This window comes from Micromesistius poutassou (genome assembly GCF_964030765.1).
Source record: "Micromesistius poutassou genome assembly, chromosome: 17".
Lineage (NCBI taxonomy): Eukaryota > Metazoa > Chordata > Actinopteri > Gadiformes > Gadidae > Micromesistius > Micromesistius poutassou.
In genome coordinates this window covers 16,828,035-16,845,488 of record NC_140287.1, presented here as the reverse complement: position 1 = coordinate 16,845,488, position 17,454 = coordinate 16,828,035, and the positions used below count along the sequence as shown (strand labels likewise).

The window sequence follows — 17,454 nt, the reverse complement described above, 5'->3', positions numbered from 1 at the left end:
ACGCTAATCTATATTATATATATATATAAAGAACAGCAAAATATGTTTTAAGTAAGCCTAATGATTGCCAGTTAAAAATATGCAATACAAAAATAATTAGGACTAAGCGAACAATTAGAAAAAATGGTTGCCCTTGCTACATACTAAGTGGGAAGAGCACTATAATTAAAACGGTTAAATATAAATAAATACAATATACTGGGCATGTTTAAACTGTCAACATTTAAGGGTTAGAGCTTCACTGAGCACCACAGTGGATATGGACGGCATCGGTAATCCCTTAAGACGTTTAATAAGACTTTCAAACTTTACTGATATACTGTATTGATCATTGTATGATAAGGTAAATCTATTTTCTTGGTGATTAAATTTAAAGGCATTTAGGTTGCCAGAAATCCCAAAAATCTCCAAATGCACACGGCAAACCAGACTACATCAAGATGAACCCTTGACCCATCTACTACGTGTCTATAATGTCAGGCTCTGCATTGTATTGATCTCTCTCTCTCTCTACAGGCCACTTTGAGTTGTTTGAGGATCCACTCTCTGGTGGGACAGTGAACACAGCAGGCTAAGCCATCTGCTGGGCTGTTTTTGTATGTATGTATGTATGTATGTATGTATGTATGTATACACATACACATATATATATATATATATATATATATATATATATATATATATATATATACATACCACATTCTTTAGTGTTCTTTGATACACACGCAAGAGTCACAAGCTGTAGATATAGAAGCTCATAGTTGCTCATAATTGTAACGTCAGAAAAAGTTCAGACACATAACAGTGTATGAAGTTACATGTTCATAGGAACCTTATGATGTGACGATTCTGTACAGGACCAGATTGAGAGGGTTTGTTTATTTTTGTTTAAAAATAAAAAAATTAAAATAAGCTTTGAAAATCTGCCTCTTCTGACATCACAAGTGGGCGTGTCCACCTAGATGTGTGCTGGATAGATCAGTCTACCAGCCTACCCAGTGAACTGTAGCAAACATTGCTCATCAATCCGTCACACATCTAGGTGGTATAAAATTTCACCTTTAAAGAAGCCCATTTGTCTCGAGTAATTTTCAGAAGTTTGTTTAATGAAAACATTCTTCTGGGTTACCGTGATGGGAAGTCTTACCACAATAAAAGCCCTCAGTAGTCAACGTGTAATAATGGATGTGGCCACACAGGGGCGCCGTAACAGCTGCAGCATTACCGTGGTCGAAAAACATGACATATTTTGTATTATTGACACATGGAGTGTATGCAAGGATGTTACTTCATACTACAGTTTTGGAACCCATTTAATATGAATAAGTTATGGATCAGCCATTCATTCATCAGTCATTGGGTGATCATTTATTTCCTCATGATAATGTATCTGGTATGCTAGCGTTTTGTGCACACAACAAACAAGTTCAAATGGGACGGAAATGATTCAAAAACAAACAAAAACATAGAAACGTACAATAAACAGGTTAAAATATTAAACTTGGCGCCTGAAGTGCAAGATAGAAATAGTATCATGTAGTCCATTGACGGACGTTACAAAACGTTTTAACAAAGCAGCATCATAAGGACTCAAGTGTGAAGAGAGTAGTGTTGGAAACAACGTGATTAAAACCAACAGACATGTTCGGTAACGTCAGTGTCGAGTGTTGGAAGTTAAAAGAGCAGATATTTAACCATATGTAGAACAACACCAATAGACGAGTTTAAATCATTTTGAATAAAAAAAATTGAGCAGTACGAAATCATCCTCGTCTCAGGTGTGTAAGATTGACCCTTCTTGTGCATTGAAAGAACTGACATTGGCATGAGCTTCAACAAGTGGAGTGCTGAAAGACAGACCCACGTGGGCAGTACTCCCTGGTGGAGGGATAAACACCCCTCTGGTATCAGGCACTCTGTTCCTCTGACCTCCTTCATAATATATAGTGCAATGGGGACCGGACGGGTTCATCTCCTTCTCCTTCATTCTGCTGACGTCCGTACGGCGTTGTTGTGCGTGGTCGTGTCGTAGGACCGGACGACGTCCGACTGGGAAAGTGCCCCGTTCTCATCCTGGGAGAAGGCGTAGCCGTCTGCCGCACAAAACAACTGGTTGTTAAAACACAACTCACCATACAACGAGGGGCTAGGTGGACGCTGTGTAAAGATTAGGGAAAGCTATAGATACAGATATCTGCCCATATCAAGACTATATATATACTAGTACTAGTATACACTGCAATTTCCCAGCTTGGGATCAACAAAGTAAATCTATCTATCAATATTAATAGTGTAGTGGCCGCAACGTGTAAAATGGAAGAAGCTAAGGTGTACTTTATTTATCTGCCAAGAATCTATCCAAATTAAACAAATGTGAATATTTACATCTTATCTTTTGTTTTATGGGAATAACAAAGCAAAATGGAATTCTTGACGTAGTAGTACCCCCTGGAAGCTGCTGACGTACCCCTAGGGTCACCGGGGTACCCTCACCCTAACCCCTAGGGTAACCCGGGTACCCTAACCCTAACCCCTAGGGTCACCCGGGTACCCTCACCCTAACCCTAGGGTCACCGGGGTACCCTAACTCTAACCCCTAGGGTCACCCGGGTACCCTAACCCTAGGGTAACCGGGGTACCTTAACCCTAACCCCTAGGGTCACCGGGGTACCCTAACCCTAGGGTAACCGGGGTACCTTAACCCTAACCCCTAGGGTCACCGGGGTACCTTAACCCTAACCCCTAGGGTCACCGGGGTACCTTAACCCTAACCCCTAGGGTCACCGGGGTACCCTCACCCTAACCCTAGGGTCACCGAGGTACCCTAACCCTAACCCTAACTCTAGGGTCACCGAGGTACCCTAACCCTAACCCTAACTCTAGGGTCACCGGGGTACCCTAACCCTAACCCCTAGGGTCACCCGGGTACCCTCACCCTAACCCCTAGGGTAACCGGGGTACCCTAAGCCTAACCCCTAGGGTCACCGGGGTACCCTCACCCTAACCCTAGGGTCACCCGGGTACCCTCACCCTAACCCCTAGGGTCACCCGGGTACCCTCACCCTAACTCTAGGGTCACCCAGGTACCCTCACCCTAACCCCTAGGGTCACCCGGGTACCCTCACCCTAACCCTAGGGTCACCCGGGTACCCTAACTCTTACCCTGGTGAGGAACCCCGTTTTTGAGGGTGGGGGGAGGGGGGTGGGGGGTGGTGGGGGGGGCTACCACACCTCGGGAGGAGACCAGCCACTAGACGGCTCTACGGACTGTTCTGTTTCTGTCCAAACAAACGGTGGGGGTCTACATCCCCTCAGCAAACATTTGAACTGAATGACGTAATCTAACTATGCAACCTGACTGACTGACCTTTAGACCGGGATGACAAGGTCACCCCTTGCATGCCTTTGAGCGGACAGAGCGGAGGGAGAAACAAGAGGGAGCACGGCAGGAGATGAGCTCGGTAGCCCGCCACGCGTTAATAAATACAAAGGATTATAAACGGTGTCAGATTGTTCTTCTGCAGACTAAAGGATGGAGGACGCTGCTTCTTTGCTGGTCGTACTCACGCAGGAGGTTCTGTTGCTGGGAGTTCTCGCCGTACGACGGCTCTGTCGCTCGTCCAAACACGTTCCGCAGGAGCTGCGCTCGTTCAGAGAGGCTGGGGATGGGGGTGAGGGGGGGGGGAGGGACACATGAGCTACATGTTACCGACACGCCACACTGCTCTTCTTAGTGCTGCTGTGATCGTCTACTGGTAGTTTGGGGACATTTGGTTCATTTGTTTCGGACGTTTGTTTCCACAATCGCTGACAAAACAAGACTAGGTAGCTCATGTGTTGATGAAACTAATTGATCCCGCGCTGGCTTTGGCGCGTTACCACTTTCTTATTACACATGGTGATTATAAATCGATTATAATGGCCTGGCCAGGACTAAGTGAATAACACCGCCACACACACACACACACCTTCTCTTTTGTACCACAGTTCCTGGGTCCTGGTGCCTGGCCTCCAGCTCCCGCACGTCATCTGACAGAGACTTCCACACAGACCTCCTCACTCTGGGAAGAGGACCACACATCAACAATATTCACTCTCCTCTTCCTTTGTAACGTGAAAACCCAAACCCAACATTCCACACCGCTCCCAACCAAGAGACGTTTTCCACTGTTGTTCTGAGCAGTTTATTGTAAAGCTGAACTGTACTACATGCACTATACCATATGTACTATACCATCTAAGAATCAAGAGTTGTAAAGAGTATATATTCATCAAATCGATGAAGTAGTTAACCATAAATCCATCCAAGTGTATATTAAGATATTTATCCACACAGGTGGATGAAGAGGACTTCATCCACCTGTGTGGACGTGTCTGAGGGAGGAGGAGAGAGGCTCACACTGTGATGAGCACGTCCAACAGGAGGGACGTGACTGGGACCAGCAGCAGGGACATCCAGAAGACCCCTGAGGTGTACATCATCTCAGCCTGGAGCATGACACACACACACACACACACACACACACACACACACACACACACACACACACACACACACACACACACACACACACACACACACACACACACACACACACACACACACATCGTTTACATTATGTGTATCCAAACATATAACAACACTTTTTTTTTTTATAGATTAATGTGTTGTGAATTGGACGTACCTCTCCGGGCCAGGATTATGTTAGGGTTAGGGTTAGGGCTAGGTTTAGGGTTATAGTTAGGGTCAGGGTTAGAGGGTTATGTTAAGGTTAGGTTAGGGTTAGGGTTAGCGTTAGGGTTAGGTTTAGGGTTATGTTAGGGTCAGGGTTAGAGGGTTATGTTAAGGTTAGGGGGTTAGGTTAGGGTTAGGCGTACCTGTCCGGGCATGTCCTGGGCCAAAGGGACGGAGGGCCACAGGTTGGAGTAGAGCCAGAAGAAGAGCAGCCACAGGGCGATGCTGCCCCACAGAGACACGTGGCTGAACTACACAGAGAATATACATCTTTGATATATGATGAAGGTCACATTAAGAAAGGGATACATATATCAGATATTATTATGAATATAATAAATTAAGTGTAATCATTTCATTATTAATGGTGATTCACATTTTGTGATTATTTTAAAGAGCTTCATGAAACTAAATATGTGAAATATGTGAAAACATGTGAAACTAAATATGACTGTAGCACATACTACTGTCAATCCTAAAATCAAACCCTTACGATAATCAAACCCTGATAATGATTCACTCCAAATGATAGATTTTGGTAAATAAACAGAAGGGGACGGCTTAAAGCAGAACGCACCACAGTCCACGACGCCGTCTCCAAGCCCGCCTTCAGACACACAGTGACCACGACACACTGCGGAGAGAGAGAGAGAGAGAGTTCAGACACACTGCACACACAGTGGAGAGAGAGAGAGAGAGAGAAGAAAAGACACATAGAAAGAGAGGGAGAGACAGAGAGAGAGAGACAGAGAGAGAGAGAGAAGAAAAGACACAGAAAGAGAGGGAGAGAGACAGAGAGAGAGAGAGGGAGAGAGAGAAAGAATAAAAGACACATAGAAAGAGAGACAGAGAGAGAGAGAGACAGAGAGAGAGAGAGAGAGAGAGAGACAGAGAGAGAGACAGAGAGACAGACAGAGAGAGAGAGAAGAAAAGACACATAGAAAGAGAGGGAGAGACAGAGAGAGAGAGAGAGAGAGAGAGAGAGAGAGAGAGAGAGACAGACAGACAGACAGACAGAGAGACAGAGAGAGAGAGAGAGAGGAAAAGACACATAGAAAGAGAGAGAGAAAGAGAGAGAGAGAGAGAGAGAGACAGAGAGAATAAAAGACACATAGAAAGAGAGGGAGAGACAGAGAGACAGAGAGAGAGAGAGAGAGAGAGAACTCTAAGAACGATTCAGCCCAACAGACAATTTGGCTGCAGCAGATCATACGACTCGCTGCTTGTTTGAAGGCGATGTTGTGAAAAGTGTCAATCTCCTCTGTTGGCCGTTAAACTTAAACTCACCGTGTAAACCGTGTTTCCCAGCAGTAGGTAGTCGGTGGTCCTCCCGTTCCACGACACCGTGTCTGTATGATAGATTTAACGAGAGATATTGACGACTGTTTCAACAGAGAATTGTGACAAAGTGAACGAGGACGGCTGCGCGGTAGGACGCCCCCCGTACCGTGTCTGAAGGCCAGCAGGGGGAGCCAGAACAGGGCGGCCGAGTGGAGCAGGCCGTTCAGACAGTGGAGGCAGAACACCTAGACAACACAAGGTCAACTTATCTAAGGTCAACTTATCTAAGGTCAACTTATCTAAAAATCATTGCTTAGAACACATTTATTTTTGTAATGTTTCATTTTTTTTTTTTCTAAAGTTATATACTGAAAACAATACTTAATTGAAAATGAGCATTATGGGTTTGGTACAAGGAGGTAGATTAGACATCAAACATTGCCTTTGATTTAAACCTTTGCGTTGAAGCCCTGTGCGTCCTGAGATGAACTGTACAGCTCTGGGTACTTCAACATGGTCTCCTTCTTGCAGCAGCGCTCAAAGATCCCCAGCGCTAGGGGCGGCATGGCCGTGAACACCTGCGGGCATGAACAGACGTAAACAAAGAGCAACACGTTCATCTACGTCTACACTGTGAACGGCCCAAGAGTAAAGAAAAAAAGACGAGACGATGGCTTACCACGTTGTACAGTCCGATGCACCACCTCTCAAACAGGATCTGACCGGAGAACCCGTTGACGACGGCAAACCAGATCTAAGGAACCGAATTGAGGAGCGTGTGATGAAAAGCAGAGCGAAGCGTCGTCACGTCTGCGTGTGTAACCAAGAGGGTGGTGGTGGTGGTGGTGGTGGTGTCACCTCGATGATGTAGAGGACGATGTTCTTGTAGAAGCAGTACAGGACGCACTTGGCCACGCGGTTGTAGCTCCACGCGCCGTGCACCAGCAGCAGGTTCCGCAGGAACTTGAACTGGAAGACGACGGTCAACAAACATTAGAGGAACCTACAGCAACGACACGATGCATCGGAGAGGCAAGGCTAAGTAAGTTAAGACCAAGACTCAAATATGGTACACGCATTTGCATGGCCTTTTATGTCAGAGAACCTTCTAGCAGAAACAGAAGGTTGCAGCTTCTAGGGACTGGGGGGGGGGGGGGGGGGGGGGGGGGGGGTAGTACCTGGGCGATGGAGTAGTCCGAGGAGTTGGCGGCCTGCAGGCCCTCGTGGCCCGAGATGCCCACCCCCACGTGGGCCGTCTGGATCATGCCCACGTCGTTGGCGCCGTCGCCCACGGCCAGCGTGACGGCCTTCACCTCCGTCTTCATCAGCTCCACCACCTGGGACTTCTGCAGAGGAGACACCCTGGAACCCCCACCCTGGTTCAACCAACCGTCTGTAACACTCCAACCCTAACCCTAACCCCTAACCGTAACCCCTAACCCTATTACCTAACCCTAACCCTATTACCTAACCCTAACCCTATTACCTAACCATAACCCTATTACCTAACCGTAACCCTAACCCCTAACCGTAACCCTAACCCTATTACCTAACCGTAACCCTATTACCTAACCCTAACCCTATTCCCTAACCCTATTCCCTAACCCTAACCCTATTCCCTAACCCTAACCCTATTCCCTAACCCTAACCCTATTACCTAACCCTATTCCCTAACCCTATTACCTAACCGTAACCCTAACCCTATTACCTAACCCTAACCCTATTACCTAACCCTACTAACCCTAACCCACCATCCAACCCCAGTACACTATGAGACAGACACCAGTACACTATGAGACAGACACCAGTACGCTATGAGACCCCAGTAGACTATGAGACACCAGTACACTATGAGACACCAGTACACTATGAGACAGACACCAGTACACTATGAGACAGACACCAGTACACTATGAGACAGACACCAGTACATTATGAGACAGACACCAGTACACTATGAGACACCAGTACACTATGAGACACCAGTACACTATGAGACACCAGTACACTATGAGACAGACACCAGTACACTATGAGACACCAGTACACTATGAGACACCAGTACACTATGAGACAGACACCAGTACACTATGAGACACCAGTACATTATGAGACAGACACCAGTACACTATGAGACAGACACCAGTACACTATGAGACCCCAGTACACTATGAGACAGACACCAGTACACTATGAGACACCAGTACACTATGAGACACCAGTACACTATGAGACACCAGTACACTATGAGACAGACACCAGTACACTATGAGACAGACACCAGTACACTATGAGACAGACACCAGTACACTATGAGACAGACACCAGTACACTATGAGACACCAGTACACTATGAGACAGACACCAGTACACTATGAGACACCAGTACACTATGAGACACCAGTACACTATGAGACACCAGTACATTATGAGACAGACACCAGTACACTATGAGACAGACACCAGTACACTATGAGACAGACACCAGTACACTATGAGACAGACACCAGTACATTATGAGACAGACACCAGTACATTATGAGACAGACACCAGTACACTATGAGACAGACACCAGTACACTATGAGACAGACACCAGTACACTATGAGACCCCAGTACACTATGAGACAGACACCAGTACACTATGAGACACCAGTACACTATGAGACACCAGTACACTATGAGACACCAGTACACTATGAGACAGACACCAGTACACTATGAGACACCAGTACACTATGAGACAGACACCAGTACACTATGAGACCCCAGTACACTATGAGACAGACACCAGTACACTATGAGACACCAGTACACTATGAGACACCAGTACACTATGAGACACCAGTACACTATGGACACCAGTAGACTATGAGACACCAGTACACTATGAGACAGACACCAGTACACTATGAGACAGACACCAGTACACTATGAGACAGACACCAGTACGCTATGAGACAGACACCAGTACACTATGAGACACCAGTACACTATGAGACAGACACCAGTACACTATGAGACAGACACCAGTACACTATGAGACACCAGTACACTATGAGACACCAGTACACTATGAGACAGACACCAGTACACTATGAGACACCAGTACACTATGAGACACCAGTACACTATGAGACAGACACCAGTACACTATGAGACCCCAGTAGACTATGAGACAGACACCAGTACACTATGAGACAGACACCAGTACACTATGAGACACCAGTACACTATGAGACAGACACCAGTACACTATGAGACACCAGTACACTATGAGACAGACACCAGTACACTATGAGACAGACACCAGTACACTATGAGACAGACACCAGTACACTATGAGACAGACACCAGTACACTATGAGACAGACACCAGTACACTATGAGACAGACACCAGTACACTATGAGACACCAGTACACTATGAGACAGACACCAGTACACTATGAGACAGACACCAGTACACTATGAGACACCAGTACACTATGAGACACCAGTACACTATGAGACAGACACCAGTACACTATGAGACAGACACCAGTACACTATGAGACCCCAGTACACTATGAGACAGACACCAGTACACTATGAGACAGACACCAGTACACTATGAGACAGACACCAGTACACTATGAGACAGACACCAGTACACTATGAGACAGACACCAGTACACTATGAGACACCAGTACACTATGAGACACCAGTACACTATGAGACAGACACCAGTACACTATGAGACCCCAGTACACTATGAGACAGACACCAGTACACTATGAGACAGACACCAGTACACTATGAGACAGACACCAGTACACTATGAGACAGACACCAGTACACTATGAGACAGACACCAGTACACTATGAGACCCCAGTACACTATGAGACAGACACCAGTACACTATGAGACAGACACCAGTACACTATGAGACAGACACCAGTACACTATGAGACAGACACCAGTACACTATGAGACAGACACCAGTACACTATGAGACACCAGTACACTATGAGACACCAGTACACTATGAGACAGACACCAGTACACTATGAGACAGACACCAGTACACTATGAGACCCCAGTACACTATGAGACAGACACCAGTACACTATGAGACAGACACCAGTACACTATGAGACAGACACCAGTACACTATGAGATGAAGTCAGTGTCTTGGTCACATGACGAACGACTCAAGAACCGCCTACTCGGAAAAGCTTTTGTGTGACGCTCCAAGCCAGCCAATCCCGGCTGGAGGAGGAGAGAGAGAGAGCGCGCCCACCTGCAGCAGATGACGGCGGCGCAGGACAGCGCCAGGTCCAGGAAGGCCCGGCGGCAGGCCGCGCTGAGGGCGTGCTCCAGCGTGCGGCCGTCAATCACCAGCGCCCGCCCCTCGCGGAGCCCCGCCCCCGAACCACAGTGCTGGTTTAAGGCGTCTCGCGTGGCCTGGGACGACGACGACGGACGGACGGACGAACACGCGCACACGCGAACACGCACACGCGCACACACACACACACACACACACACACACACACACACACACACACACACACACACACACACACACACACACACACACACACACACACACACACACACACACACACACAGCTGTCTCTGTGGTCTATGTGTCTGTGATGATCACCACTGGCTGTGTGCTCGTAGTATCTGACTGGATTGAGTGCCAGTTGATCCCATTAAGCATTTAACTAATTAGTTAAATGTAAATCACCTGGTCAAAAAAATATTTTAAATGACACAAACGGTTTCCACAAACGGTGACGCTGTGATTGTTACTCACGTCCAGTGTGTCCTCGTTGACTATCAGGAGAGATGTGCTCTCCTTCAGCAGGCCACAGGAATGACCTGGAGAGGCAAGGAGTCAAGGAAACTCAGTGACGCAAAAGGACCAGAAGGAACGCACAACAGAACAACGCACAACAGAACAACGCACAACAGAACAACGCACAACAGAACAACGCACAACAGGACAACGCACAACAGAACAACGCACAACGTGAAGAGCCACACAGCGGCCGTCCCCTCACACTGACGTTTGTGTGTTGCGGTTTCAAATTGACGAGTCAATGCTAAAAAAAAACACAAGACAAAAAACACCCTCAAAATATATTCCCCGACTCGATGAGGGTCATACATGTTCATACATGTGTTTAGAGGACAGACGTGTTGTTCTACCACCACCGCCTGGTGCAGGCCAGCAAGGCCTGCTCCTCAACAGCTGCTCTACATGGGGTGAGAGTGGTGCTCTACATGGGGTGAGCTGGTGCTCTACATGGGGTGAGATGGTGCTCTACATGGGGTGAGCTGCTGCTCTACATGGGGTGAGCTGCTGCTCTACATGGGGTGAGAGTGGTGCTCTACATGGGGTGAGCTGGTGCTCTACATGGGGTGAGATGGTGCTCTACATGGGGTGAGATGGTGCTCTACATGGGGTGAGAGTGGTGCTCTACATGGGGTGAGCTGCTGCTCTACATGGGGTGAGCGTGGTGCTCTACATGGGGTGAGAGTGGTGCTCTACATGGGGTGAGATGGTGCTCTACATGGGGTGAGAGTGGTGCTCTACATGGGGTGAGTGTGGTGCTCTACATGGGGTGAGAGTGGTGCTCTACATGGGGTGAGATGGTGCTCTACATGGGGTGAGCTGCTGCTCTACATGGGGTGAGCTGCTGCTCTACATGGGGTGAGCTGCTGCTCTACATGGGGTGAGCTGCTGCTCTACATGGGGTGAGCTGCTGCTCTACATGGGGTGAGAGTGGTGCTCTACATGGGGTGAGATGGTGCTCTACATGGGGTGAGATGGTGCTCTACATGGGGTGAGCTGCTGCTCTACATGGGGTGAGCTGGTGCTCTACATGGGGTGAGCTGCTGCTCTACATGGGGTGAGAGTGGTGCTCTACATGGGGTGAGCTGCTGCTCTACATGGGGTGAGAGTGGTGCTCTACATGGGGTGAGAGTGCTGCTCTACATGGGGTGAGAGTGCTGCTCTACATGGGGTGAGAGTGGTGCTCTACATGGGGTGAGATGGTGCTCTACATGGGGTGAGATGGTGCTCTACATGGGGTGAGCTGCTGCTCTACATGGGGTGAGCTGCTGCTCTACATGGGGTGAGCTGCTGCTCTACATGGGGTGAGCTGCTGCTCTACATGGGGTGAGCTGCTGCTCTACATGGGGTGAGCTGCTGCTCTACATGGGGTGAGCTGCTGCTCTACATGGGGTGAGCTGCTGCTCTACATGGGGTGAGAGTGGTGCTCTACATGGGGTGAGATGGTGCTCTACATGGGGTGAGATGGTGCTCTACATGGGGTGAGCTGCTGCTCTACATGGGGTGAGCTGGTGCTCTACATGGGGTGAGCTGCTGCTCTACATGGGGTGAGAGTGGTGCTCTACATGGGGTGAGCTGCTGCTCTACATGGGGTGAGAGTGGTGCTCTACATGGGGTGAGAGTGCTGCTCTACATGGGGTGAGAGTGCTGCTCTACATGGGGTGAGAGTGGTGCTCTACATGGGGTGAGATGGTGCTCTACATGGGGTGAGATGGTGCTCTACATGGGGTGAGCTGCTGCTCTACATGGGGTGAGCTGCTGCTCTACATGGGGTGAGCTGCTGCTCTACATGGGGTGAGCTGCTGCTCTACATGGGGTGAGAGTGGTGAGTAATGACCCCTGTGGTGACCTATATTGATGGCCGTCTCCTGCTTGTCTCCGGTCAGGATCCAGATGTGGATGTGGGCCTGCAGCAGCGTCTGGACGGTCTCCGGCACGCCGTCCTGCAGCCGGTCCTCGATGGCCGTCGCCCCCAGCAGCTGGAAGTTCTGTGTTTTGTTTGTGACGGAATGTAGAAGACTGAAATAGCGCTGAAATAGGCCTGGGCGATATGGCCGTAACGACATATCACGATATAACTTGATCATATTGATCGATATCGATAACTATTGATCATTTTAATGACCTAAAAAGACTATGAATTAACCATGCTGGATGTAAACACTTCTGTTTAACACTTAATACGACCTTCCACTGTTCTTCATCGATAAATACTCCAATGTCGACACAACAATGAAAAACACTGAAATATTGTCAATAAGTATGGAACCGTGTTTGTGTAACAAACCCAGCTGCTAGACTCGGTGGTCCAGTCTCTTATCGATATATATTGAACATGCTTTATATTGATATTGATCAAAAGTCTATCACAACACGATAATTTATTGATTTATTGCCCAGGCCTATGCTGAAACAATCAATCCTATTCTCTCATGAGGTCAAAGATATCTCCACGTCGAGATGAGATGCAGACAGGGCTACTGGGACACACTCTCTCTCTCACACACACACACACACACACACACACACACACACACACACACACACACACACACACACACACACACACACACACACACACACACACACACACACACACACACACACACCCCAGCATCACCATTAGCCCATTAACAACAGATTGGGATTTGTAAGAATACTAATAAAAATGTTAAATTAACGACAAACATGTCGGCTGTGAATTCAGATAAATTGTCTGGTGGTTTTGCAGGGTTAGGGTTAGCCTTATCTCCCATAGGGTGAGGGTTAGGGTGAGGTTGAGGGTCAGGGTGATGGTTAGGGTCAGGGTTAGGGTCAGGGTCAGGGTGAGGGTGAGGGTGAGGGTCAGGGTGAGGGTCAGGGTGAGGGTGAGGGTGAGGGTCAGGGTGAGGGTGAGGGTTAGGGTGAGGGTCAGGGTCAGGGTTAGGTTTATGGTGAGGGTTAAGGTAAAGGTCAGGGTCAGGGTTAGGGTTAGGGTTAGGGTGAGGATGAGGGTGAGGGTGAGGGTGAGGGTCAGGGTGAGGGTCAGGGTGAGGGTCAGGGTGAGGGTCAGGGTTAGGGTCAGGGTGAGGTTGAGGGTCAGGGTCAGGGTGAGGATGAGGGTTAGGGTGAGGATGAGGGTGATGGTTAGGGTTAGGGTGAGGGTGAGGGTCAGGATGAGGGTTTATCTCCCATAGGGCTCAGAGACGTGTGCGTCTGGTGGTTTGAGATGCGGCGGCGGTGGACTGACCGTCTCGATGAGCTCGTAGCTCTCCTCCATCCTCTGCGTGCGGTCAGCGAGGGCGGTGGCGGCTCGCCGGTGGCCCTCGCACCATTCGGCGTAGGCGGCGTCCGAGATGTCGGCTACGGCGTAGCACAAGGTCCGCAGCCCTGAGGAGGGGGGGGGAGAAAGAGAGGGGGGGGGGGCAATGACATCAAATAAAGGTCAAACTAAAAATGGTAAAATATACATTATTAGGTGTGAAAATATGTAAGATTGTAAACAATAGAAGAGGGGGATGGATGAAGCTTGTTGATATGATCCCACACACAGTGACACTCGCTGGGACCTGACATGATAGACATCACACTGACTCAAACAACAGGACACTCAAGGTGACATGGGGACGCTATGCATCTACCATAGAGAGAAACCAAAATCGAATTAATCGGACAAATGGGATCTAAAAGGTGGTATGAAAATTTGGCCGTCATTTTACCACTTTGATTTGGCTTATTTAATAAAAGGGTAAAATCTTTTGGAAACTGGAAAAGGGCCATTCTAAAACGGGCCTTAGTGTAGTTAGGGTTGACAGCCTACCCTCTGTGGCAAAGAGCTGCAGGTGCTCCAGGGTGACCTCTCTGTACTGGGAGTTATGCGACAGTCTCTCGTAGATCACAGAATCCTAGAAGAACAACCAAACATATGCATATCTTCTTATCTATATATATATATATATATATATCTTCTACACACGCCGTCCGACAGAATGACTTCCGTGCGACGGGGGGATAATAACACACAAACACAGTACCCGCGACATATTTATGGACAACAGCGAAAGCTTTGTTTGTTGAAGAAAATGACGAGCAAAAGTTTGCCTTCCTTCTTGGACGTCCTACATTGTTGCTTGCTCTTTTAAAAAATATATATATATTAATTTTTTTTTTCTCGGTATGTACCGAAATGAAACGTGCATCGAACCGTTAGACCCGTACCGAAATATTTCGGTTCGAGTACGCGTTATCGTTACAGCCCTACAAGATACAGATAAGAACTCAGAAGTGAAACCTGAAGAGGGAGGAGGACCGTCTGTACTCACCGCTCCTTTGCAGTACAGCCTGATTTGGCCGGAGGGAGTGCGCACTATCACCGACATTCTTTTTCTTGCACTGCAAAAAAAAGAGGGGCAACAATCACACAAGCCGGCCACAGGCTAATTATGTCAACTCATTTGAAAAGTATTATAACAAATATAGTTCCATGCAACCATGACGGGGTCCTACAGTATGACGTCATCATGATTACATGATAGTAAACATTATCTGACTGTCTTGCCATGTCTCACAGAATGGTTGGTCGAGGTTGGACTTGAACTAGCAACCCCATGGTCATGAGTCCATGCAATACCACTACGCTACATGGACAAATGGACTGTTTAGGGCAGATTGGTCAGTATGGTAACATGGCATTGGTATGCCTTAACCGGAAGTAAGCATATCGAAACAATCACCAACCATGCTACTTCAAACAAATGCATCCAATTTTAATTTGCAAATATAGGCTTGAAATTTGGCATGGGTATACTATGGAATGTGACTCCAATTGTATTTCTAAACAAAGTTGTAGATGTTCTAATCCTGTGGTCTTCTTCTTGAACAACGGGCCTACGGCCTAGGGCTAGTGAGCCTAGTCACCACAGTCTGGGTTCAGCTTTGACGGTATGGAAACAACATGAGCTACTTAGCTTACAAAGAGTTAGGATATTGAACAATTAAGTGAATAAATAAATATATAGTTAAAAAAAACAAAGAGGCTGTTTGATCAGAGTTGTGCAGTCAGGATGCATTTAGTTAGCAGATGGCTGGATTATCATCAAAGTGATCCATTATCCATGCGTTGTGCCTACCTTGAGAACTCCAGGACATTCAGTAACTCAAAACTCTGCTCGGCGCCAAACTGCGAAATAGAACACAGGAATTAATGTATTAACCGAGTGGATAGTGATATTGTAACGATGAAATACAGATACAGTAGAATAATGGAATGGATTTTCCAAAGAGAAAATTCAGTCAGACAGACTTGGGTTTAATATATTTAAATATATTATATTTAATGTATATATTTACATTGGTAACAAAGGCCCAGGGTATTTGGTCTGTATTTTCATAGAAGCTTTGACTACATTATACAGAGATATAGGAGATAAAAGACTGAATTTAATCTCTGATTTCTGACTTTTATTTTCAGAATTCTGAGATTAAAGTCAGAATTCTTGACTTTAAACTAACAAACTAAAAAACTAAAACTAAAAAAATTAAATCCCATGTGGCCCTAATCCTCTTCCACATCAACAGGATCAGCGCAAACACTAGAAAAATACAATGGATCGTCTTTAAATATTAAAATAAATAAAAACCTGATAAACGTACCGATTCACCTATAACAACAAAATAAAAGAGATTTACATTCAGACCCGTAGATAGTATTCATTCAGAAATTTTATTGGGTAGGATAAACCCCTTGAGAGGAATCCCCTCGTTTACGATGGGGTCCTAAAATCAGTGGAAAACTCTTTAACATGGTCAACTCATTTCACAACCTGTCACATCAACATTCACCACAACAAACAAACTCACAGCCTGAATAATGACAGAATCTGGTGTCCGGCCAGCGAACACAAAGCCCAGGTCTCTGGCTGCTTTCACCAGGGCTGACTCGTCTTTGGGAAGAGAGGGGCAATAAAAAAACAGGTGGAAGTCAGACATTGTAGGAACTGTAACTTAATGCACCGTTTGCATCATTCTTCCAGACAGGGCCCAACAATGCAACGATATGTTTGCTGTAGCATCTCAACAAAATGCACACAAAACATCTTCCTGACGCCGAAGCTGGGGGTCAGACCTGGGGACGAGGCCTGATACACCATGACGTCGTCCACCTTCTCGGGCACGGCCGTGTGGCACACCGCCATCATGGTGAGGAACTCCTGGATGACGGGAGCCGAGGCCTGGAGGACACAGGGGGAACAGGCTCACACGGGGCTAGGGCTAGGGCTAGGGTTGGGGTTAGGGCTAGGGTTAGGGTTGGGGCTAGGGTTGGGGCTAGGGTTGGGGTTAGGGTTGGGGTTAGGGTTGGGGTTGGGGTTAGGGTTGGGGTTAGGGTTAGGGTTAGGGTTGGGGTTAGGGTTGGGGCTAGGGTTAGGGTTGGGGCTAGGGTTGGGGCTAGGGTTGGGGCTAGGGTTAGGGCTAGGGTTAGGGCTAGGGTTGGGGTTAGGGTTGGGGCTAGGGTTGGGGCTAGGGTTGGGGCTAGGGTTGGGGCTAGGGTTGGGGTTAGGGTTGGGGCTAGGGTTGGGGCTAGGGTTAGAGGGAGGGTTAGGGCTAGGGTTGGGG

The 17,454-nt window shown here is 47.4% G+C and overlaps 1 protein-coding gene across 3 annotated transcripts in view; it reads right to left on the bottom strand.

Moving 5' to 3' along the window:
• Positions 1–1,142: 1,142 nt before the first annotated feature.
• The window catches only part of LOC311362546 (phospholipid-transporting ATPase IA-like), a 32,472-nt gene continuing 16,160 nt past the window's right edge, over positions 1,143–17,454 (bottom strand). For 2 of the 3 annotated variants that reach the window (XM_084482411.1, XM_084482410.1), the window contains 21 exons: positions 16,967–17,072; positions 16,702–16,784; positions 15,972–16,021; positions 15,165–15,234; positions 14,663–14,747; positions 14,093–14,232; positions 12,713–12,851; positions 10,822–10,886; positions 10,300–10,463; positions 7,195–7,378; positions 6,875–6,985; positions 6,696–6,770; positions 6,472–6,594; positions 6,183–6,261; positions 6,023–6,084; positions 5,313–5,369; positions 4,879–4,986; positions 4,400–4,488; positions 3,969–4,061; positions 3,568–3,659; positions 1,143–2,093 (listed from right to left, as the gene is read on the bottom strand). In XM_084482411.1, coding sequence (XP_084338537.1) covers positions 1,984–2,093; positions 3,568–3,659; positions 3,969–4,061; positions 4,400–4,488; positions 4,879–4,986; positions 5,313–5,369; positions 6,023–6,084; positions 6,183–6,261; positions 6,472–6,594; positions 6,696–6,770; positions 6,875–6,985; positions 7,195–7,378; positions 10,300–10,463; positions 10,822–10,886; positions 12,713–12,851; positions 14,093–14,232; positions 14,663–14,747; positions 15,165–15,234; positions 15,972–16,021; positions 16,702–16,784; positions 16,967–17,072 — 2,085 coding nt within the window. In that variant the 3' untranslated portion in view covers positions 1,143–1,983. Of the gene's footprint in view, positions 2,094–3,567; positions 3,660–3,968; positions 4,062–4,399; positions 4,489–4,878; positions 4,987–5,015; positions 5,161–5,234; positions 5,370–6,022; positions 6,085–6,182; positions 6,262–6,471; positions 6,595–6,695; positions 6,771–6,874; positions 6,986–7,194; positions 7,379–10,299; positions 10,464–10,821; positions 10,887–12,712; positions 12,852–14,092; positions 14,233–14,662; positions 14,748–15,164; positions 15,235–15,971; positions 16,022–16,701; positions 16,785–16,966; positions 17,073–17,454 lie in introns of those variants that run through there. The other variant, XM_084482412.1, reaches the window with a different exon arrangement.